This window comes from Bos grunniens, chromosome 4, assembly GCF_055505025.1.
Source record: "Bos grunniens cultivar Pamir isolate PY7600 chromosome 4, Bosgru_T2T1.0, whole genome shotgun sequence".
NCBI lineage: Eukaryota > Metazoa > Chordata > Mammalia > Artiodactyla > Bovidae > Bos > Bos grunniens.
Window position 1 is genome coordinate 16,424,190 of NC_141168.1, and position 24,665 is coordinate 16,448,854.

At 44.4% G+C, this 24,665-nt stretch overlaps 1 protein-coding gene across 25 annotated transcripts in view; it reads left to right on the forward strand.

Annotated features, from left to right (window-relative positions):
- Nucleotides 1-1,745: 1,745 nt before the first annotated feature.
- Nucleotides 1,746-24,665, forward strand: part of SLC37A3 (solute carrier family 37 member 3) — a 59,629-nt gene continuing 36,709 nt past the window's right edge. For 12 of the 25 annotated variants that reach the window (XR_015161990.1, XR_015161987.1, XR_015161991.1 and 9 more), the window contains exons 1-5: nucleotides 1,746-1,863; nucleotides 9,486-9,646; nucleotides 11,013-11,124; nucleotides 19,846-19,938; nucleotides 23,427-23,510. Coding sequence is in view for 19 of the 25 variants with exons in the window: in XM_086395239.1 (XP_086251365.1) it covers nucleotides 9,558-9,646; nucleotides 11,013-11,124; nucleotides 19,846-19,938; nucleotides 23,427-23,510 (378 nt within the window). In the remaining 6 variants the exon portion in view is untranslated. Of the gene's footprint in view, nucleotides 1,864-1,885; nucleotides 2,218-6,975; nucleotides 7,019-9,485; nucleotides 9,647-11,012; nucleotides 11,125-19,845; nucleotides 19,939-23,426; nucleotides 23,511-24,665 lie in introns of those variants that run through there. The other 13 variants (XM_086395248.1, XM_086395253.1, XM_086395256.1 and 10 more) reach the window with 7 other exon arrangements.

A 24,665-nucleotide genomic window follows, 5' to 3' on the forward strand; every position in this document is an offset into this window, starting at 1 on the left:
ATGCCTGGTCTCAGGACTTAATAAAGGTCAGGTTCTTGATGTCTCATTGCAGAAAGAATTTAGTGAGAGACAAAGTAATAGGTAAGGAGAGGATTTATTTAGACAGAAACACTCCACAGAGTGTGGGCCATTTTAGAAGGTGAGAGGCCCTGAAATATTGTGTGGTTAGTTTTTAACGGGCTGAGTAATTTCAAAGGATAATGAGTGGGAGGATTATTCCAGCTGCTTCAGGGGAATGGGCAGGGATATCCATGAATTGGACTACTACTCACCTTTTGGTCTCTAAGGTTGAACTTAGAACTGTCGTGGTGACTGTGCGTGTCATCATTTAGTGTGCTGATGTGTTACTGAGGCTCAAAGTCTGTTGCTGTAGTTTAGTCACTAAGTTGTGTCCATGTCTGCCTTTTTGCAGCCTCATGGATTTCAGTTTGCCAGGCTCCCTGTCCTTCACGGTCTCCTGGAGTTTGCTCAAACTCAGGGCGCCTGTGTGTGTGTGTATGTTTGTGAGTCTGTCATTTAGCATGCTGATATGTTACAATGAGCATATACTGAGGCACAAGGTCTAATGGAAGCCAACTCCTCTGCTATCTTGAACCTATTTGGTTCTAATCAGTTCATGTCATGTCCTTGGGCTATGTCACTCTTTTGAAGGATGTGCCCTACCCCCTTCCCTCCTGTTTCACTCTCACTTGAGGACTAGTACGGTGAGGGTAGAGTCTGCTTGGCTATGTAAAGGAAGGTTCCTTTCTGCCTTTGCAACCTCTTAGCATCGCAGAAGTCACATCTGTGCATCACAGTCTGATTCAAAGCTTATTCAATAATAAAATTTTTCTTAATCTGCTCTTTGTGGAATGGTTTTCTGAGTTGGAAGACTTGGGGGAAAAAAAAATTCCCTCACTGTTGAAAGAGAGCCCAGGAGGGCAGAACACCCTTGTTTGATGTTGTGTGTTGTAAGGCCTTTAATTTTTGCTTAAGTCTCAGTCCTGACTATTCATTGGAAGGACTGATGCTGGAGCTGAAGCTCCAATACTTTGGCCACCTGATGTGAAGAACTGACTCATTGAAAAAAAACCCTGATGCTGGGAAACACTGAAGGTGGGAGAAGGGGACGACAGAGGATGAGGTGGTTGGATGGCTTCACCGACTCGATGGACATGCGTTTGCGTAAGCTCCAGGAGTTGGTGATGGACACGGAGGCCTGGCGTGCTGCAGTCCATGGGGTTGCAAAGCTTCGGACAGGACTGAGCGACTGAACTGACTGCCAGGATCTTAACATTTTCATTTATTGTTTGAGTGACTGGGGATGCAACGTACAACAGTGAATGATACCAACAGACTATTAGCCCTGTCTTTATCAGCAACTGCATTTAAAAAATATTTTAAAAATCTAAATCTTATGCTCTCATGGCAGGTCAGTGGCACAGAGTGTGAGTCTCAAAACAAAACACAGAATAAAGTTTTTTTTGAAAAAAGATTATCTATACATTATTTCTTCGCAGATTGTAACTTCTCTGTCCGTCCCTGCCTCTTTTTCTAAGAGTCCTGGCCGACGACCGTCCGTCCGCCCCCACTCAGACCCGCCCGGTTCACCCAGGCCTTGCATGGCGGCCGGAAGTTAACTTTCTCCGCTCCTCTCTCTGTTCCCTCCCCTGCGGCCCGCAGGTAAAGAGGCGCGGTCGGACTACAACTCCCAGCATGCCGCGGGCACCCGCGCGTCACGTGAGCGCCCGGAAACCCTGGCCGCCGCGGCCCGGGTGAGGTGGCGGCGGGAGTGGCGGGGTTGCGGGCGAGGTTGAGCAAGCGGAGCGAGCAGAGCGGCCAGCTGGGAACGTGACGACTACTGCGGGTCTCGGGCGAGCGGCGGTGCGTAGGGTCCACGTCCAGAAAGGCGGGAACCTGGCGTGGGGCAGGGGTGGGGGCGCCGCAGGCGAGGGCCGGTCAGAGGGGCTTCGAGGGGGCCGGGGCGGATAGGCAGACGGTGGCCGCCGGTGGGTGTGGCGCGACAGGCCAGGCCGGCCGCCGCTCGTTCCCTCCACGCTGGGCCTGGGTTCTCGGCGCCCAGGTGCTCCGGAACCTGGCGAGGCCGGCAGGGACCGCAGCGGAGCGGGGCGGGAGGATTGGAGGGCCTCCGGGGAGAGCCTGGCCCGCAGCCCTCGCAGCGGCGCTTGTGCAAGTAAAGGGCTCCTCGTCTAGACCAGCTGAAAGGATCGCTCACAGGTAGGGCGAGGAGGCTTTTGGAAAGGATGTATGGAGGCCAGAGAAGGAGCAAAGTCTTAGCGGAATAACTGGGTTTTGCTTTTTGGCAACAACCGTGGTCTCAGTCAGGAATTTGATCTGGTTGCTTTTTCGTCATTAACTCTATATTCTTCTTTGCCGAATGTGGTCTGTTTAGTCTCACTTTTGACGGGATTTTGGGAATGTGACTGCAGAGCTTTTGGTGTTTCCAGAAATTAGGCGATCGCCTGATAATTTACAGAAATGATTATAGGGAGTTCGTGGGGTTAGCAAAGTCTAACTCTTAATGGCCACAAGCGGAGGAGCAACTAAGCCCATGTGCCACAACTACTGAAGCCCAAGCGCCTAGAGCCTGTGTTCGGCAAAAAGTGAAGCCATTACAAGGAGAAGCTTGTGCACCGCAACTAGAGTGGCCCGTCCCCGCTCCCCGTCCCCCATCACGGCAGCTAGAGAAAGCCTGCACGCAGTAAGGAGACCCAGAGCAATCAAAAATAATAATAATAGAAAAAGATTAAGAGAAAGCTGTCATCTGGACTTCAGATGGCCCCCACACACAGCATGAAAGTTCCAGCTAGAACAGCTTTCTTCAGTGTTTTGATGCCTGAATTATTATTTTTTTTCCTTTGTTGAATGTTTGCTGTATGGCAGGCGCTATACTTAGAACTCTTTTTAAATGATCTCATGTAAATCCTTCAGTGAGGAAATTGAGACGCAAAGAAGTGAAGTCGAGGGTCTTGGATTCTAGCCGGAACTTTCTTGCTGTTGTGTGGGCCATGTGTGACTTTAGATGACTGTCTTCTCTGAATCTTTTTTTATTATTAATTAATTTATTATTTTTGATTGTGCGGGGTCTTCCTTGCTGCTGGCTTTCTCTAGTTGCCTGCAGGCTTTCTCTAGTTGCAGTGATCAGGGGCCACGCTCTAGTTGCGGTGCACAGGCTTCTCCTTGTAATGGCTTCACTTTTTGCCAAGCACGGGCTCTAGGCGCTTGGGCTTCAGTAGCTGTGACACATGGGCTTAGTTACTCCTCTGCATATGGAATCTTCCTGGACTAGGGATCAAACCCATGTTCCCTGCATCGTCAGGTGGATTCTTATCCACTGCTCTACCAGGAAAGTCCTGTTCATCTTTGATTTCAGTCTCTGCATCAGAAAATAACCCCAAAAGGGTACTTTTAGAAGCTCAAAATCAGTGTGGTGAATTGTTGCTGACTAGCAGTGTGCATCGGAGAAGGCAATGGCACCCCACTCCAGTACTCTTGCCTGGAAAATCCCATGGACGGAGGAGCCTGGTAGGCTGCAGTCCATGGGGTCACTAAGAGTCAGACACGACTGAGCGACTTCCCTTTCACTTTTCACTTTCATGCATTGGAGAAGGAAATGGCAACCCACCCAGTGTTCTTGCCTGGAGAATCCCAGGGACGGTGGAGCCTGGTGGGCTGCTGTCTATGGGGTCGCACAGAGTCGGACACGACAAGCGACTTAGCAGCAGCAGCAGCAGCAGTGTGTATTAGTCATTGTGTCAGGTTCTGATTTGTCTTGTTCATCAGTGATAAGGAAATGTCACAGCAATGATCTTTAACTTGACTGTAAGTCCTTTGTCTCGGAGAGGAAAAGATTTCTATCTTGAAAACTATTGTTTTTGGAATATGTTCAGAATAGGTAGGAAGAATGTGGTTTGGGGAATGCTGGAATGAGCTGAGAGAATTTTCTAGAAAAGTGACAAGTATTTTACATCTGTGAGTGAGTGAAAGTTGCTCAGTCGTGTTCGACTCTTTGAGACCCAGTAGACTATACAGTCCATGGAATTCTCTAGGCCAGAATACTGGAGTGAATAGCCTTTCCCTTCTCCAGGGGATCTTCCCAACCCAGGGATTGAACCCAGGTCTCCCATGTTGCAGGCAGATTCTTTACCAGCTGAGCCACAAGGGAAGCCCAAGAATACTGGAGTGGGTAGCCTATTCCTTCTTCTTTTTTTTTTTCCCCTCATTGCATTCATGCGCAATTTTAATTCAATTCTTGGAACACCCAAGTAGGTGAGTCAGTGACAATGTTAACAGTGGATCTTCCCTACTCAGGAATCGAACCGGGGTCTCCTGCATTGCAGGCGGATTCTTTACCAACTACATCTGTGGTAAGGAACAATTTGAGAAGAGAGAAAAATTACAGGAAGGCGTGTGTGTGTGCACGTGCTAGATGTAAAATAGTGAAACCTTACAGGAGGCTGTTGCATTAGACTTGATGGAAGAGGTGGGTGGTTGATTTTGGTAGCAGCGTGGGGATGGATAGAAGAGGATGGATTGGGGATGAACTTTGGAGGTGAAAAGGATGGATTTAGCAATGGGTAGGATGCAGAAGCTGAGAGGTAGGGAGAAATGAGGGCTCTGTGCTCGTTGCCTTGGTGGTACCATCTTCTGAGGACAGTGCTGGTGAGGGACAGGTTTAGAGGGAGACAGTGAAGAATTGTGTTGTAGCTCCAAGGATGGCCAGGTGGTCAGTTGGCTGTCGTGTTGGATCCCTGCAGGGTCTGGGTTAGAGCTGGTGCTCTGGGAGTCGTTGGTAGAAAGCCGTGGTACCAGATGACGGGGAGACAGAGGTTGGAAGTTAAGAGAGAGCCGTGTAAATGGTTATCTTACAGGCTGAGAAAGCAGGTCATTAGGGAAGTGAAGACTTGCTGGGCAGTGTTGCATGCCCTTTGAGGTTTGTGGTTTTGAATCTAAAAAGCAAAACCAGCCTGCTCGTGTGATTTTTCTTTGGCAAAACTCCACCACTTAGGCGCAGAGGAGGAGGCCAGAGGCAAGCAAGGAAAAAAGGCTCATAAGGCAGATAAGCCTAGATTCTAAGTTGGGAAAGAAGAGGAGGAGGGTCATGGATGAAAACACAGGGAGGTGACCGAGTTGGGAGCTTGCCGAGGTAAAATGACTGTTCGAGTGGAGAGTTTGAAGTAAGCAGTTTTCTGGAAGGAAGGAAAGTTGGATGTTTGAAATCCAGTTTGGGAGGTGAAAAGGCAGACATGGCTCAGACGGTAAAGAATCTGCCTGCACTGTGGGAGACCCAGGTTCGATCCCTGGGTCAGGAAGATCCTCTGGAGAAGGAAATGGCAACCCACTCCAGGATTCTTGCCTGGAGAATACTGGATGCACTCAGTACTGACTGGTTGATGCACTTACTGTTTCCTGGAAACTGGCTGGGTTTTGACCACGGAGTGGGTTTTTCTTGTGCAATAGATGAAAAGGTTGGTGGGGAAGAGGCCAGGGGACTGGGGGGTTATCCCCTTGGGTGTTGACAGGAGACAGAACGGGGGACAGTGAGAGAGCAGGGGACAAGAGCTGGGAGGGGCAGTGGGCAGCAAGGCCCAGGAGCTTCAGAGAAGCTGGGCTTTCGCCAGGAGGAAAAGAGGTTGTGAGAAGTAAGACTGCTTCTCCCTGAAAGCCCCCGGGGGAAGTGGTGTTATCTAGGGGCAAGCAGGAGTCCACCAGGGTAAGTAAGAAAGGCAGGAACTTGCAAAACAGGGTCCTGATATACAGAACTTGATTAACCACTTCTGTCCATTTCCAGAGAGCATTTCCTTCCTGCAGCGGGTGGGGTAGCTGGGCGAGGTTGGGTCTGATGAGATGGAGGTGACAAGTAATCACCTTTTTTGCCTTTTTTTTCTGCCTTTCCTCTTTGCAGTCTGTTTCCCCCCAAGAAAACTTTAATCTTAGTATATTTGAGTTGGAATGGATTCTAAATATGTGTGGAACGTGAAATTTGTGGAATGTCTTATATTCCAAGGCAGTGTTTATAAGGGGGAGATTACCAGCTCTGCCTGGACATGTCACAGGTGAAGCCATCTTTCATTCAGCCTGGATCACACAATACAGAGTATTCCATCCTGGGAAGCACCTTGTGTGGAAGATCCTGTGGGTCTCCAGAAAGCTTCCTGGCAAATCAGATGAGTTAGTGATCTCGATCTTGCCTTGAGAAGTATTATAGAACAGGGCTTGATGGTTCTTTCTGATGGCAAGGACCTAACCTCTTATATGTTTAATTTTTTTAAAGATCGTTCTTATTCTCCCATGACATTTGTATATTCAGTATTCATGGATTAAGAAAATACTAAATGACCAGCTTCTATTAATTTAGAAACACTTAAAATGAATTTTGGTTTTATTGATTATAACAACACTTACATACACTTGAAAAATGTTAGATTTGTTCAATCTATACTAAGAGCCAGAAAGAAAATGGTGTAAAAATAGAATGTGCTTGATGGACTCAGACTTGGTAAAAACTCTGTGCTTCCCAAGGGCCCCAGAGCTCACAGATGATCAGAAATCACTTCTGTGATGTAGGGCATATAAGTACAAGGTATTATTAATGATTATAATTACCTGGGACCTGGTGTTATAATAATATTCATTTAAAATGGCTTTCTGCCAACATCAGGTGAATGTTTAAAACTCTTTCCCATTGTAATTATGAAGCATTTTCTCTCCCGTCTCTGTAGCTAAGGAAAAAGTGGTTTGTTTAGGAACTAAATCTAGGTAGTCTCAAACATCTTAGTAGTCATTTAAAACCACTGGGCTTCCCAGGTGGCTCAGTACGGAAAGAATCTGCCTGCAATGCAGGAGCCTGCTTGCAATGCAGGAGACCTGGGTTTGATCCCTGGGTTGCAAAGATCCCTTGGAGAAGGAAATGGCAGCCCACACCAGGATTCTTTCCAGATGGTAGTCATTTAACACCATTATTGTTGCTTACAGCCCTGAAATCCTCAACCATTATTGCCGAAGCAACGTAATCAAGGTCTGTTGGAGCATATATTTTTGGAATTATTATCTTGCCTGATTAATTATAGAATTTTGTAACCCACGCCCTTTTCTGAAGTATTCAGTCCAGCGTTTTGAGTTGTGAATGTGTTCAGTTCAAAGAACTAGGATTTGTAAAGAATAGTTAAAGCTTGGAGTTCACTTGGGCATCACATTTAATTTGGGGGATGGAGGTAAATTTAGCAGTAACACTAGTAGCTCTTGGGTTTGTCACTTCCTGGAATTATAGACAGAAAGTTCACTTACATTTTTGTGAGTGGAAATTTATAGGCTTACTCGGCTCATAATTTTGTTAACATTTTTCAAGGAGAATGAGTATATGAAATTAGCCACATCTTCCTGTTACGGGATTAACCGTGGGCAAATCAGTGACCGAAATAATTATCTTAATACCTTGCATATGTTGTTTATTGTGGTCTTATAACTCTCAGAAGAGAAAGGCCATTTTTACAAATGACGTATCTGTGAATCAGAGAGACTGACTAGTCCCAAGGCTCACAGCCAGTTGGTGAATCAGCTCTCGTGTTTATATAATTTTAACCATCTCAGCTTTGTACTTTTTAATTGCAAAGTTTCAAGAATGGCCTTTCAACTGGGTCTCTTCAACATTTAAGGTTTTCAGTTCACCTGCCAAGCGGTAGTATAAATTATAATAGAGAACAGGATTATAAATAGCAGGTACAGGCAACACAGCCTTGGGCAAAGTCCTGTGATAAATTGACTTTAGTGTTGGGAGCTCTTGAGTTTATCTTCTACCTTGACTGTTTATAATACAAGATATTTATATGTTTCAAACACAAGATATTTTGTTAATTTTATTTTTTCCTACTGTGCAGATAAGGCATAGAACTTTTCCAACCCTGTGGATGTTTTCCACAGTAAGATACATGTTTGTGGTAGAACTTTTAGGGAAGTATATAGAAAACTAAAACTACCCATATTCCTGCTACCCAGAAAGAGCTATATATTCCTTATTTACTTGTAAATATTGTGTAAACCTAGAGTTCGATTCGGAGAAGGCAATGGCACCCCACTCCAGTACTCTTGCCTGGAAAATCCCATGGACAGAGGACCCTGGTAGGCTGCAGTCCGTGGGGTCGTGAGGAGTTGGACCCGACTGGACGACTTCCCTTTCACTTTTCACTTTCATGCATTGGAGAAGGAAATGGCAACCCACTCTGGTGTTCTTGCCTGGAGAATCCCAGGGACGGGGGAGCTTGGTGGGCTGCCGTCTGTGGGGTCGCACAGAGTTGGACATGAATGAAGCTACTTAGCAGTAGCAGCGGCAGAGTTCGGTTAATTACATTTATATGTCATATGCTGCTTTTTTTCACCTGAAATTTCCTCATGTTATGAAGAAGTCTTAATTGCCTTCCAGTGCAGGGGATGTAGGTTCGATCCTTGGTTGGGAAACTGAGAACCTACGTGCCTTGGAGCAACTCAGCCCACTGGCCCCAACTAGAGAAAGCTTGCGTGTCACAGTGAAGACCCAGCATGGCCAAAAAAAAAAAAAAAGGCTTAATCATCATGTCAAATGATAAAATGATAAAATATTCACCCAGATTAATTCAGCCTCTGTAATTTGTTTAATTGTTCCCATCTTACTACATGCTTAGGTTGTTTCTGCAGACTCACACCTGGAGACATTAAGTTTAGATGCTTGCTTTATGCTTTATTATTGTTGGATGTCAGAGCATGGATGAGACTTCTGAGAGGGCAGAGGAGAGGTGAGAGGAAGTAGTGGAATGAGATGGCAGAGTGGCCCTGTTTCTTTCCCCTGTTCCTTTGTGACTGACACAGATTTCGTTTCTTCACATAACAAGAAATGACTTTTTGTGAAAACTTCCTTTTGTATAGAGTTGAATGTATCTTGTATTTCTCTAGGAATGGATCCCTGAAAGTTGAATTCTTTTTTTTTTTTTTGTCAACGGCTCTTGATGAACACGGCCAGATCATCTTCCTGTAAAATGTGTTGATTTTCATTTCTGTCAGCAGTGTATGAGAGTTTAGGATCTTTAGATCTTGAGCTACATTGAACAGTCTTTTTAACTGTACAGACTTTTTTTTTTTATTACCATAATCGGCATTTCTTATGTTCTAATGAGATTAGAACTTTTGTTTGATAAGTTTAATAGCTGTTTGATTTCTTCTGAGTTGTCTATTCATTTCCTTTGCTCATTTTCGGGTCTGAGTTAGTGATTTTCCTGTCAGTCTGTGTGAGAGTTCATTCTGTTAGTACGTAATCTTTTGTCCAGGATTTCTTTTTAAAAGACTGGCTAATAGCTATAAAACATAATCATCAATCTGGTTTTCTGGTGTCAACTAATCCATGTGATTTTTTTTTCCCCCCCAAGGCCTGATTATATAGTGTTAAGTCTAAATAATTCCGTTTTTGGATATATGCCTATTACGAGTAATGTTAATTATGTGTTTTGTCTTTCCAGAAAGAAGAAATGATGTAAACCATTCACTCCCCAGACTTTCAGGTCACGGTGGGAAGGAAGGTCAGGAGGAACATGGCCTGGCCACATATTTTTCAAAGAGGAGCTCTGCTTTCCCGGTTCAGCCATCATCACATGGTCGTGTTCCTGCTCACCTTCTTCAGGTAAGTGGACCTCTGAAGCTCTGCTCTTGTCGTTGTTCTTGTTTTCCTTTTGAAGGAGCTGTTTATTGCCTGGCAAGATTGGCCTGACTAATGGTCTGCTGTTCTTTGTGAACTCTAGTATTGTGGTTCTCCATTCTCACCTGTATTTGGCAATGTTTGAAGACATTTTTAGTTGTCACGCTGGGGGAATGGGTGCTGCTTGTATCTAGTAGGTAGAGACCAGGGATGCTTCTAAACATCTTACTGTGCCTGGGACAGCCCCCCACGGTAGAGAACTTGGGGAGCCCAAAATGTCAGTACGGCTTCCCTGGTGGCTCAGACAGTGAAGAATCTGTGTGCGATGCAGGAGCTGCAGGTTTGATCCCTGGGTTGGGAAGATCCCCTGGAGAAGTGAATGGCTACCCACTCCAGTATTCTTTCCTGGAGAATCCCATGGACAGAGGAGCTTGGCAGGCTACAATCCATGGGGTCGCAAAGAGTCGGACATAAGTGAGCAACTAACACAAAATGTCAGTACGGCTATGATTGAAAAGCCTTGATCTGATATAAAGTCCTTTAATTGTTAAAACCAGGAGCTTGAAAGCAAAGGCTGTGCATTTCCAGGGAGTACTGTGTGCCTCATTGAGTAGCAGAGATGGGCGGAGACCTCTGTGAAGAACTTTGGTTACTCTTCTGAGAGCCTGACCAGTCAGCATGACTGAAGAATCGACCGTGTCTGACTCAAGGGCCATTGGTAGCTCTCGGTAGTGGTCTGTTGATGACGTCAGTCTGTTGATGACTTTCTGGTGTTCAGGGCACAGTATTCACAAATTCTGTGACTCAGTGTTTTGATTATTTCTTCTGAATAGATTTTATTTATTATTAATGTTTATTGAAGGCACCACAAATGATAATTTTTTTTCAAGGCAGAAACTAGGAAAATGGTTTTCTAATTATATAAGAGTTAGTAGGTAATTTTAGATACTTGCTTTACAGGAAATCCACTTGTGAGGGGTTGAGGAAAAGACAGGCCTCAAGGAAAAAGCTACTGAATGGCTAGTGTAGGGAGTGGCCGCCAGAGGTTGCTAAAGACTTGACCTTATGGAACTGCAACCATGATTTTAAGGGGTTGGGATCCATCACATCTCCATCTTGTAGGTCCAGGGACCTGTTACAAGTGAACATGGGGGTTTATATGGAAGAAGACAAGTTAATTGCTTCTTTGCTTAGCGGAGGCTGTTTCAATGGATAGTTCTTATAAAGCAGTACTCTTTGTTTTTTAAAAGAAGAATTCTAAAATTGGATAAAACTTTGCAATACATCTGTGATTTTATTGAATGTGTTTTCTTTTTTATGCATTCAGCTATATTTCCTCTTTTTTTTGTAGTTACTCGTTGCTCCATGCGTCAAGAAAAACATTTAGCAATGTCAAAGTCAGTATCTCTAAACAGTGGACCCCAAGTGCTTTTAACAAGTCAACTGAATTACTGCCTGTGGAGGTAAGCAGAAGAAAGAGCTGGGATGAATTTAAGAAGGGAACCTTGCCCACCCATAAATTAAGTTCTGTTTTATTTCATTCATCCTTTGGATGACTTACTCTTTCCTGTGGTATAAAATCCAAACTGTTCTGCCTGCTTTCTTAGCTTGCTCTGATTTAGGTCTGTTTTACCATTTCAACCAACTTATTTCTCACTGTTTTGAAATCACACAATTTTGTTTTTCTTATTGTTTAGTGGCTAAGTCATGCGTGACTCTTTGTGACCCCATAGACTGCAGCAAACCAGGCTCCTCTGTTCTCCACTGTCTCTTGGAGTTTTTGCTCAAATTCATGTCCATTGAGTCAGTGATGCCATCTAACCATCTCATCCTCCTCCACCCCCTTCTTTTGCCTTTGGTCTTTCCCAGCATCAGGGTCTTTTCCATGAGTCGGTTCTTTGCATCAGGTGGCCAGTGTTGGAGCTTCGCCTTCAGCGTAAGTCCTTCCAATGAATATTCAGGGTTGATTTCCTTTAGGATTGACTGGTTTGATCTCCTTGCTGTCCAAGGGACTCTCAGGAATCTTCTCCAGCACCACAATTCAAAAGCATCAATTCTTTGGTGCTTAGCCTTCTTTATGGTCCAGCTCTCACATCTGTTCATGACTACTGGAAAAACCATAGCTTTAACTCTACAGACCTTTGTTGGCAAAGTGATGTCTCTGCTTTTTAATACACTGTCTAGGTTTGTCATAGCTTTCTTTCCAAGGAGCAAGCATCATGGCTGCAGTCACCATCCTAGTGATTTTGGAGCCTAAGAAAATAAAATCTATCACTACTTCCAATTGAAGTGAAGTGAAGTGAAGGTTGCTCAGTCATGTCCGACTCTGCGACCCCATGGACTATATAGTCCATGGAATTCTCCAGGCCACAATACTGGTGTGGGTAGCCTTTCCCTTCTCCAGGGGATCTTCCTGACCCAGGGAACCCAGGTCTCCCACGTTGCAGGCAGATTCTTTACCAGCTGAGCCACAAGGGAAACCCAAGAATACTGGAGCGGGTAACCTATCCCTTTTCCAGGGGATCTTCCCCACCCAGGGATCGAACCCGGGTCTCCTGCGTTGCAGGCGGATTCTTTACCAAGTGAGCTATCAGGGAAGACCACTTTCTCCCCTTCTATTTGCCATCAAGTGATGGGACTGGATGCTAAGATATTAGTTTTTTGAATGTTGTATTTTAAGCCAGCTTTTTCACTCTCCTCTTTCACCCACATCAAGCAGCGCTTTAGCTCCTCTTCACTTTCTTCCATTAGAGTGGTATCATCTGCTTATCTGAGGTTGTTGATACTGTTCCTGGCGATTTTGATTACAGCTTGTGATTCATCCAACCCAGCATTGCGCATGATGTATTCTGCATGTAAGTTAAATAAGCAGAGTGACAGTATACAGCCTTGACATACCCTTTCCCCATTTTGAACCAGTCCATTGTTCTATGTCCAGTTCTAACTGTTGCTTCTTGACCTGCATACAGGTTTCTCAGGAGGCAAGTGAGGTGGTTTGGTATTCTTGTCTCTCTAAGAATTTTCCACAGTTTGTTGTGATCCACACAATCAAAGGCTTTAGCGTAGTCAGTGAAGCAGTAGTAGATGTTTTTCTTGGAATTCCCTTGCTTTCTCCATGATCTAGCTGCTGCTGCTGCTGCTAAGTCGCTTCAGTCGTGTCCGACTCTGTGCCACCCCATAGACCGAAGCCCACCAGGCTCCCCCATCCCTGGGATTCTCCAGGCAAGAACACTGGAGTGGGTTGCCATTTCCTTCTCTAGTGCATGAAGGTGAAAAGTGAAAGTGAAGTCACTCAGTCATGTCCGACTCTTCGAGACCCAATGGACTGCAGCCCACCAGGCTCCTCTGTCCATGGGATTTTCCAGGCAAGAGTACTGGAGTGGTGCCATTGCTTTCTCCTCCATGATCTAGCAAATGTTGGCAATTGGATCTGTGGTTTCTCTGCCCTTTCTAAATCAATTTGTACATCTAGAAGTTCTCAGTTTAGGTACTGCTGAAACCTAGTGTGAAGGATTTTTGAGCATAACCTTGCTTACATGTGAAATGAGTACAGTTGTGCAGTAGTTTGAACATTCTTTGACATTACCTTTCTTTGGGATTGGAATTAAAACTGACCTTACCAGTTCTATGGCCACTGCTGAGCTTTCCAAATTTGCTGGCATATTGAGTGCAGCACTTTAATAGCATCATCTTTTAGGATTTGAAATAGTTCAGCTGTAATTCCATCACCTCCACTAGCTTTGTTCATAGTGATGCTTCCTAAGGCCCACTTGACTTCGCATTCCAGGAGGTCTGGCTCTGGGTGACTGACCACACAGTCATGGTTATCTGGGTCATGAAGAGCTTTCTTGTATAGTTGTTCTATGTATTCTTGATTCTATTAGGTCCTTCCTGTTTCTGTCCTTTCTCACACCCATCCTTGCATGAAATGCTCCCTTAATATCTCCAATTTTCTTGAAGAGATCTCTAGTCTTTCCCATTTTATTGTTTTCCTCTGTTTCTTTGTGTTGTTCATTGAATAAGGCTTTCTTATCTCTGCTTGCTATTCTCTGGAACTCTGCATTCAGTTGGGTATATCTTTGCCTTTCTCCCTTGCCTTTCACTTCTCTTCTTTCCTCAGCTGTTTGTAAAGCCTCAGATAACCATTGGCCGACTTCCATTCCTTTTTCTTTGGGATGGCTTTGGTCACTGCCTCCTGTACAGTGTTATGAACCTCTGTCCATAGTTCTTCAGGTACTCTGTCTACCAGACTTAATCCCTTGAATCTGTTCATCACCTCCACTGTATAATCAATCATATGAGATTTGATTTAGGTCATACCTGAATGCATAGTGGTTTTCCTTACTTTCTTTAATTTAAGCCTGAATTTTGCAATAAGGAACTCTAGTTCTGAGCCACAGTCAGCTCCAGGTGTTGTTTCTGCCGACCATATAGAACTTCTTCTTAGGCTGCAAAGAATGTAGTCAATCTGATTTTGATATTGACCATGCATTTGGTGATGTCTACGTGTGGAGTTGTCTCTAAGGTTGTTGTGAAAGGGTGTTTGCTGTGATTGTTGTGTTCTCTTGACAAAACTCTGTTAGCCTTTGCCTGCTTCATTTTTGTACTCCAAGGCCAAAGTTACCTGTTATTCCAGATGTCTCTTGATTTCCTACTTTTGCATTCCAATCTGCTGTGATGAAAAGGACATCTTTTTTTTGGTGTTAGTTCTAGAAAGTATTGTAGGTCTTCACAGAACCAGTTAACTTTAGCTTCTTCGGCATCAGTGGTTGGGACATAGACTTGGATTACTGTGATGTTGAATGGTTTGTCTTGGAAAATGAACCAAGATCATTGTGTCATTGTTGAGGTTGCGCCCAAGTACTGAGTTTTGAAGTCTTTTATTGACTATGACTTTTGAAAGGCAAGCTTTTAAGACCAGATGGCTAGATTTCTTGACTGGGGCTTGACCAGTGCTGTGTGCATAGTGAGTACGTTTGATCATTCACTGACGTGTCATTAACCCTAAAGATGAAATGGCTAAGAGAGGTCATGTGCTCTAAACTCTCAGCCAGCATAAAATTCTTTCTTAACCGTCATTGAAAGGTGACCACCCAACTTCTGCTTTAGTTCTTCAGGGTGAAGAAACTCCTTGTTTTCTCAGGTGGACAATTACATTTTTATTTAACTCTCATTATTCACAAGTTCTTTCTTATGCTAAAGAGAGAGTGTTCTCTTTAATTTTGATCTTAGATTTTATCCTGAGCCTTGTGTACTAAGTTGATTCTTGCTGCCTCTCAAATATTTGTGGAAAATCCATCTCCCTAAATTTGTCCTGTTTAGGGAGAACATCTGTGCTTCTTCTTCAGCTATAGTTTTGTGATGCCAAGCTCTAAATGTGCTATTTTAGATACAGGCTGATCAGTGTATAGAATAACAGGATTGATTTAGGCACTACAGTTTTGGTTATACTGCCTTTGTTTTTAAAGTCATTGATTGGGGATCCTCAAGACCACCCTCAGATTTGGTGATTCACTAGAGGGACTCACAGGACTCAGCAAATGACTCAAAACTATGGTTGATTACAGTGAAAGAGTACAGAGCAAAGTCAGCACAGGGAAAACGCATAGGGTCAGGTCTAGAGGAAAGAAGGCAAAACCTTCAAGAGCCCCTCGTGTGTGCGTGCGCACGTGCGCTCAGTCGCTCAGTCATGTCTGACTGTCTGCACCATAGATGTGCTTAATTCTTCCAGCAACAAGTCCTGACACCCCGGTGAGGTATTGTCTACCAGGGAGTCCTGTTGGAGACTTGGTGGCAGGATTTTTATTGGGGCTTGTCATACTGGCATCCTCTGCCTGGCATGTATGAAAATTCCACATTCCCATAAGAAAAGCAAGTGTTCAGCACAAACCATATTATTGGGGCAGGCAGTGCAGCCACAGGGAGCCACTCTTAGCAGGGAATGATGGAACCCTTCCCAAGTCCCAAGGGGCAAGGTTGGCACCTTGCCAGATAGATCTGTTTAAGGATACGAATCAGGTATGCTATGTAACTCTTTCCTGCCAGTAACCAGGTCATGTTGTTAGTGTATGTTGAACTTGCATTAACTTTCCTGCTAAGATATTTATTTACTTACTTATTCTAATTGCTGCTTATTAAAATAGGTTTCATGGGAAACGACCCTGATGCTGGGAAAGATTTCAGGCAGGAGGAGAAGAGGGTGGCAGAGGATGAGATGGTTGGATGGCATCACCAACTCAATGGACATGTTTGAGGAAACTCCTGGTGATAGTGAAGGACAGGGAAGCCTGATGTGCTGCAGTCCACCGAGTCGCAAAGTGTTAGATATGACTTAGCGACTGAACAGCAACAACAAATTTTGATTTGTTCAAACTCTGGATTCAGGAGTTCAGATGGATTGGTTATGTAGAAGTCAGGTTCTGACTTACCTGGGGATCTTTGTATTTCCGTACCTGCCCTGGTGGAGAGCAGTGCCAGCTTTCCATTTCCTTTTAGACTTAAACATCCAGGTTTTTTCTTTCCTGAAGGCTGCTACTGGGAGCAGAGTGGCTAGGCAGTATTTACTTTCACTCCTCCTGTGTTTCTGTGTCTATAACTGTCTTAACTCTAGCTTCCCTCCAAGCCTGCCTTTCTCGTCCAAAATGGAAAGATCCTTAGAACCAGAAGTATGTGTAAAATCTAAAAAATGTTTTGTTTGTATATATTATTCAATGTTTCTTAAGTACACTAAATAGCGTCTTCATAAAGTACTTATTATAGCTGTCATGTTTATGTAGAGCTATCTTAGGTGCTTTACAAAAGACATTAAGCAGACACAGTCTCTGTACCTTGAGACTTTATAATGGATCCCACTGACATGGGCAAACGTTGGAAATAGTAAGAGAACATAATATAAAATCTATGTTTATAGATAATGGAGAGGAAATGGTTGAATCTAATATTTGAGGACAACTTGACTGAAACTTATAAACAGTTTTTTTTAATACAAGAATTTTTTTTTTCTATTAAATTAGAAAGTCTTACCACTCCAGACAGCACAGTCCTTCCAGAGTGCAGAGAGTCTAAACTTCTCTCCAGTCTAAAGCAGAATTCAAGGTGCCCTCAGCGTTCCAGCTCAACCTTGAGCACAGATGCTCTTATCAGTTCTCACGGCACCCGATACCAGAGCCCTGAACACACGTCAGCTTCAGCTCATCCTCTGCCCTGCTTCAGGAAGCTCTTTCATGTCAGAAGTTCCCCCGCCCCCACACAGAGCTGTCATTCTGTGATAAACATTCTCGCTTAGGAAACCCACACGGTGACCTTTAGTGCTTCCAGGAAGTGTCCCAAGGCGTAGCAATCATTGTAGCTCAATACAGGCCCTCCGCCACAAGAAGAGCAAGAAGAGCCTCCATCCGCGCAGGAGAGGAGCATAAATAGCCTCCATCCGCGCAGGCCTCTACAGGCCGGCCCTCCACACGGCAGCTGTGCACAGGTGCCGGCCAGCGTGAGACTGGCAACTTAAAGTCACTCTGTCGGTGACTTTCAGGCTCATTTCCTTCTCTTCTGAGGAAATATCTGCCAGTAAACAAATCTGAATAACTAGAGTTCGTCTGTCAGTCCCTCTTACAAGCAAAAATGACCTTTCAACTTGCGACCCACACAGTTTTCCTCAAGATAGTTATCTTCTCGCCTGTTAGTATAGTTGTCTTGATTGGAGCTGCATTATTGATGTAAACTTTCTTCACTAGCCTTCTTTCTTTCATCCTGTTTTCTGAATCTTTTTGTACATCCTGCTTTTTTTCTTTTAGTTTTGGGATTTGTTTGCACTTGTGAAGGAGGCAGTCACTAGTATCTTCAGCTGAATTCTGGCAGTGAAGCAGGAAAAAGCCATTTAAAATCTGTCCGTTTTTGTGACAGCCACACCTGCAGGGAATTTTCGGTGGCTTCTCATGAGAGTGAAGAAAAAACCCTTGAAACCTGGAGCAGCTGCTCGGATGTGAGCTCTGGCTCACGTTGGCTTGTGCCCCACAGGGCTTCATCCTGGGTCCTGTTGAGCCTGAATGGGATCAGGAGTCAGAGCTTGTGGCTCGAGGGAAAGATAGTGAGGTAACTCTCATTGGAAGTATTTAGGGCCCCAAATTGTCACCCTGACGTACTGATGGGTCTCAGTTGTGAGTGTCTCTTCTGCTCCTGAAAGCAGAGTGTGAGTGTTAAGGTATCAATGACAAGACAGATGGCACAAGCCACACAGAAATGAGTCACTGGACTGCTATCACAGTTTATATATTCTCTTGACAATTTGAGGAGTTTTTTTTCTGTGAAGCGATGATGTATTTTCAAAGTTGCTGCTTGTGGTTTTTCTCTTTAATATTCTTTTTTTTTTTAAAATCATTTTATTTAGTGAGCTCTTTTGTCTTTGGCTGTGCTAGGCCTTTGCTTCTGTGCTAGCGTTTTCTTTAGTCGTGGAGAGCAGGGGCTACTCTGTAGTTGCAGGGCACAGTCTTCTCACTGCAGTGGCTTCTCTCGTTGCAGAGCACGTCGCGGCTCTAGGCTCTCAGGCTTCAGTGGCTGCGGCACGTGGGCTCGCTAGTTGTGGCTCGCAGGCTGTAGAGCACAGGCTCAGTAGTCGTGGCACACGGCATGTGGGGTCTTCCTGGATCACAGATTGAACCCATGTCTCCTACACTGGCAAACAGATTCTTTACCACTGAGCCACTGGGGAAGGTCCTCTTCTTAATATTCTGAAGTCAGAAAGTTTTCTGTTTTACAAGATTTTTTTTTTTGATGTGGGCCACTTTTAAAGTCTTTATTGAATTTGTTACAATATTGCTTCTGGTTTACGTTTTGGCTTTTTAGCCTGCTTATGGGGTCTTAGCTCCCTGAACAAGGATCGAATCCTCACCCTCTGCATTGGAAGGCAAAGTCTTAACACTGGACTACCGGGGAGATCCCCAAATTTTCTTTCCTGTAATAACCTATCTGAGAAACCATTTAGTACAACTCCTTGATTTGGAGATCCCAATGAGCTATGAGTTTGTATTTATAGAGACTTACTGTTTCAGAAATTAAAACCAAGAAATTAAAAAAATACATTGGTTTTAAGTTATTTAAAAATGAACTAAGTAACCCATAACATGTTAATAACATAAATAACATTTTACGAGAAACGACTTTTTCAAAACAACAAAAAGAATCACTTGCTAAGGAGAGTGACACTGACTTATATTTTTGCAAATCTCTTCATGTCTGACTTAATAGAAGACAATGGATTTTCATGTCTGCTTCTGAATTCAATCTCTTGTAGCAGGATCCTTTGAAGGGTATAAAGAGAGTTTGGCTTTCAGAGATACATAGTGGAAAGGGGAGAAGTATTTTAATAGCCTTTTTAGTTAATTGTGGATATTTATCTTTGATACTATACCAGAATTTGACAAGAGGCAATTTCTTAAAGGTTAGTGACAATGTGGAATCTGAAACTATATTAATTAACTTTTTTATCCTCTTACATTAAGATCCATTTGTCTGTCTTGTCCTTTGAATGGGTCTTGGAAGTGACAGGCTCATTTCATTCTTTTTGGAGGAAATATCTGCCAGAAACCCAAATCTGAATAACTAGTCTTTGTCTGTCAGTCACTCTTTCAAGGAAAAATGACATTCCAGCCTGCAACTCACAGTTTTCTCAAAACAGATGTCTTTCTTTGGTGTGCTGGGTGCCAGATGCATATTTTCTACTTAATGGCACAGATTATTTAAAAAACAGGGGAGTGGGGACTTGGGCCAGATTTAATAAGATTAATAATTTTTAATGCTTGACAGATATTTACTGAGCGTCTAGTATGTGCCAAGGACCTTCTTCAGTGAAGTTGCCCCTTTTTGGGAACTGTGAGGCAGTAAAAGATACAGGGCTTAATAGTATAGTTTGGTGTAACTGCCTCCATCCATACTCAGGCACAGGAGTTTTATCCACCACTGCTTTTGCACCATCAGTGGAACAGTTAAAAGGGAAGAAGCAGATAGCGTTTTAGTGTTATTATGCAAATCGTTGTGGCCTCATGGACCTGTTTGCGTATGGGTTTCCTCAGGTACAGAGTGCTGATTTGCTCTTCTCAACCTCTTCAGGTTTCCGTGAGGGTGGGCGGAGGTGGTTCCAGAAGGTGCTTTGGCCCAGTGAGTCTTAACAGGTTCTTGTTGTGTGACCGCAGATTTGGAGCAGCAACCATTTGTTTCCCAGTGCAGAGGAAGCCACTCTTTTCCTCGGAATGCTGGATACCATTTTCCTCTTCTCCTATGCTGTGGTAAGTTTTAGAATGCTAGGCTTTTCTGTGGAGGAAAGACGTAAATGAGTCCACATCTTATCAAGTTGGTGAGGGATTTTGAATGTGCTTACTGAGGAGAGCTCAGTTTCCCTGGAGTTTATATTTTGTGTCCTTCCCGTCCATCCATGTATCCATCCATCTATCCATCCGTCCATCCATGTGACAGATATTTTGAGAGTGCCTAGTGTATGCCTTGTAGTTTTCTCGTTGAGGGGAATTCCTCAGTGAGCAGCACAGGAAAACTCCCGACCTTTAAAAACTTCTGTTCTTGACTGGGAACTAAGAGAGACAAGCAGTAATACAATGCCATAAGGAAGGACATTACTGAGTGTGTTCAAAGGTGGTAAATGCTGTGGAGTAGAACCAGGCAGGGAGTGAGTTTGTCCCGTAGGTAGGATGTCCAGGAAGGACCTCGAGAAGAGCAGAGACGTGAGTGTAGGTAGAGATTTCAGAGCCCTTGGCATATAGATGATTTTTTTCAAGATTGGATGAAAATCATCAAGAGAGTTGATGAAGACAGGGAAGAGAGCACAGGGAGAGTTGATGAGGTGCGAAGACTGAGCTGGGCCCCAAGAAAGGGGTTCCCGCATTTCCAGCTGGGGAAGACGAGGGATGGGGTGGGGAGGCTGGAAGGGAGCAGGAGAACCACAAGATGGTGGCCGGGCCAGCTCTGACTGAGGTAGTGTCCTGGGATCGGGCAGCTGGAGTCCCTGGCTGGTCATCAGGAACATCTGGTGGCTGCAGAGGTGGCTTGCTGGTAAAGAACCCGCCTGTCAAGCAGGCGATGAGGATTCGATCCTTGGGTGGGGAAGATGCCCTGGAGAAGGAAGTGGCAACCTACTCCAGTATTCTTGCCTGAAAATCTCGTGGACGGGAGCCTGGCAGGCTACAGTCCATGGGGTCACCAAGAGTCAGACACGACTGAGCTACTAAACAGCAGCAGCCGTGCATGTGATGTGAAATCCTGGGTGAAAGCCCGAACGTCATCTGCACGTGCTTATTTGGGTGATTATTAGAATGTCCCTTCTGGGAAGAGGAAACTTACAGACACACACAGTTGGAGCAGATGTTGGATCATTCAGCCCAGTCTTTTCGGTACAGAATCCCATCCAGTGGTGCTTCTCCTTCAGCCTTTGAGGAAGTATTAGAGGAAGTCTTGTGGTCTCATGGTGGCTCATTGCTAGCAAGTAGCTATGATACTCAGTATCAAAATGGAATTTAACTTTTTTTTGGATCGTTTCTTTATCTATTGAGTTATGATGATAATATAGTTGTCTATAGGATTAAATAGGTTTAGGAGATAAAAGATAGGTGCCATGAAAAATCAGTGATCTGGATTTCTCTGGCTGTCCAGCATTTAAGACTCTGTGCTTCTAGTACAGGGGATGGGGATTTGATCCCCATCTAACACCTACTGTGTGGTGCAGCAAAATTAAAAATTAGGGATCATAGCTTTTTATATTGAACTGCATTTCGTTCTGTAACTTCCAGGTATTGTCTGGGCATTTGGAGCAGTACAGAATAAATTAGGTCCCTAATGTGAAACACAATTGAGAGATTTTCTTCTCTGCCTTTACTGTATATAAGGTTGTTGTTTAGTCGCTCAGTCGTGTCTGACTCCTTTGTGACCCCATGGACTGTACCCCCACAGGCTCCTCCATCCATGGAATTTTTCAGGCAAGAATACTGGCATGGGTTGCTATTTCCTACTCCAGGGGATCTTCTTGACTCAGGGATTGAACCCTTATCTCCTTTAGTGACTGCTGCTGCTGCTGCGTCGCTTCAGTCGTGTCCGACTCTGTGCGACCCCATAGACGGCAGCCAACCAGGCTTCCCGTCCCTGGGATTCTCCAGGCAAGAACACTGGAGTGGGTTGCCATTTCCTTCTCCAATGCATGAAAGTGAAAAGTGAAAGTGAAATGAAAGTGAAAAGTGAAAGTGAAGTCGCTCAGTCATGTCCGACTCTAGTGACCCCATGAACTGCAGCCTACCAGGCTCCTCCGTCCATGGGATTTTCTAGGCAAAAGTACTGGAGTGGGGTGCTATTGCCTTCTCCACCTTTAGTGGCAGGTGGATTTTTTACTGTTGAGCCACCAGGAAAACCCTGTGTATAGCATAACACCCTGTAAATTGGAGCTTTAGAACATAAAATTTTCTCTAACACGGGCGGGTGCCTCTTTTGACTTAGTGAAGGGTTGACAGTAATGAGGGAGAAACATTTATTATGATGTTTATCATCTAAATTTATGTGTGTGTGTATGAAAGTCACTCAGTCATGTCTGACTGTTTGTGACCCCATGGCCTATACAGTCCATGGAATTCTCCAGGCCAGAATCCAGAATACTGGAGTGGGTAGCCTTTCCCTTCTCCAGGGGAAACTTCCTAACCCAGGGATCGAATCCAGGTCTCCTGCATTGCAGGCAGATTCTTTATCAGCTGAGCCACAATATATCTATTATATGTATAATATAGTCAATTTATTAGAAACACCTGTATCTGAATTCAGGTATTTAGTTAAGACATTTATTCATTTTACATATTTGTGGCAGAAACCTGAAGTGTGTTGCCCTTAGCTTTTTGGTCTGCCTTCCTGCTGTGTGTGTGTGTGTGTGTGTGTGTGTTAGTTTCTTAATTGTGCCTTCCTGCTGTGTGTGTGTCTGTGTGTGTGTGTTAGTTGCTTAGTTGTGTCTGGCTCTTTGCAACCCCATGGACTGTAGCCCGCTAGGCTCCCCTGCCCATGGACTTCTCCAGGCAAGAATACTGGAGTGGGTTGCCATTCCTTTCTCAAGGGGATCTTCCCAACCCAGGGATCGAACCCAGCACTGGCAGGCAGATTATTTATCTTCTGAGCCACCAGGGAAGCCCGGAACATCCTTCCATGAGCTCAGCCTTTTAATTCCTACCACTCAGTGGGAGGAAAACAGAAAGCAGAACACTTGTACTTATCTTCAACTAATTACCGTCTGTGCCTCCCTGTACTCCTTGCCTCGTGGTGTGATGAAGCCCAAGGGTTAGATGAAACAGGCAGGGCACGTGGCCCCGTCGCTTCTGTTCCGTAGGACATGTTGTAACATCTTCATTCAGAATGCAAATAGCTAAGACGAATCCCTTTGGGAAAGCAGATACTGATGTTGGAGTTCATCTGTTCTAGAAGATGCAGTATATTTGTGTGCTTGTTTTATTATAATTATTCTTTTTTTCCCCTAGGTGTCTCAGGCAGTTATGGGGGGTCAAATAGAAGGAAAATTTGCCCTGAATTACACTGTCTTGGTGCATGAAATGTTTACAGTGTGCAGAAGCAGTTGTCATTTCTTGAAACACTGGTGAAACTGATACAGAGGTTAGGCTAAGCACGAGAGTGAGGTTAATTTTTGTGTTTTGTTTGCGTCATTTGCTTTAGAATGTATCGTACTTTTTCCAGGCTGTGTTGTTACCCAGAGCTGTAAAATGAAATGCTTTCTTCTTAGGGCCTTTTCATCAGCGGTATCGTTGGGGATCGGCTGAATTTGCGATGGGTTCTGTCTTTTGGCATGTGCTCTTCTGCATTAGTGGTAAGTTGAAAAGTGTTGTTGTTTTCATTCCAGTTACTGTTATCTTGGCCAGGAATTTTAGAATCCAAGCAAGCCCCCTACTTCTGTCTATAGAATAGTAAAATGAATCTTTGGTTTTCTGATCCCTTGGGTGCCTTTTTGGTTAAGGGACATCTTGAGAGTGTGATTTTAATCCCACCCATTCCTTGATTCTCAGTCACCAACAAAGGTCACAGTGTAACTCGAGTGGTGTCCATTGCTCTCGAGAACCCGGCCCCAGCTCTCTTCTGCAGTCACGTCTGCCCTGCGTGTCAGCCCTCTGCTCTCCCAGACCAAGCTGCCTTCCGTGGCCCTCACGCATCCTGCTCCTTTCTACCTCACTGCTATTGTTCCTGCTCTTCTTCCTGCCTTCAGTGTCCTCCGTTCAGCTCTTCATAGTCTAACTCAGTGTCTCCTTCAAGTCACTGGCCAGATGACCCTTGTTTCCTCATGCCTGACTTTATCCACCCGGCTCCTGGAAGTTGTCACTCCCTGTCCTGAGCCCTCGCCCCTGACTTTCCACGGAGGCACTTCCTTTGTCTGCTGCTCAGCCTGCTTGTTTCAGGTCAGGCTTGTTGCCCCTAGGAGCCTACAGCAGGGTGGTGGAGACCATAGATGCCCCAGGGCTGCACTGCCAGGCTTTCAGGCCTTCCCTTGCAGCTTCTAGCTGTGGTTTCTCCATGCTTCAGGCTCCGCTTTTCAATACCTGCACCCAACATTGCAGTGAGGGTCCTGTGAATCACTGTGTGGGGGGCATTTAGAATGGTTCTTGGCGTACTCAGTGCTCCAGAGGGCAGGATCCATATTAGAATCATCTGTATTTGTTCACAAGCATTTGTTGATTGAATAAAAGCATGGAGCTTAGTTAGACTCTATTAATTGTTTTTCAATGTCTGCCATTGGTGTATGGGGGAAAAATTATTTTCCTTTATATTTCAGAGATTGAAGCACCTTATTCATAAGCTGCTCACCCACATATATGTAGAGACTGTTTTAAAACCTGGTTTAGGGTTTTTTCCTAAACCCAAATGAACTTTTTGGCCAACCCAATGTTTTTCTTTTTTTTTTTTTAACACACTTTTATAAAAGCTGAAGTATGTCCGTAAACTCACCCTTTTCAGTGCACAGTTTTGAATT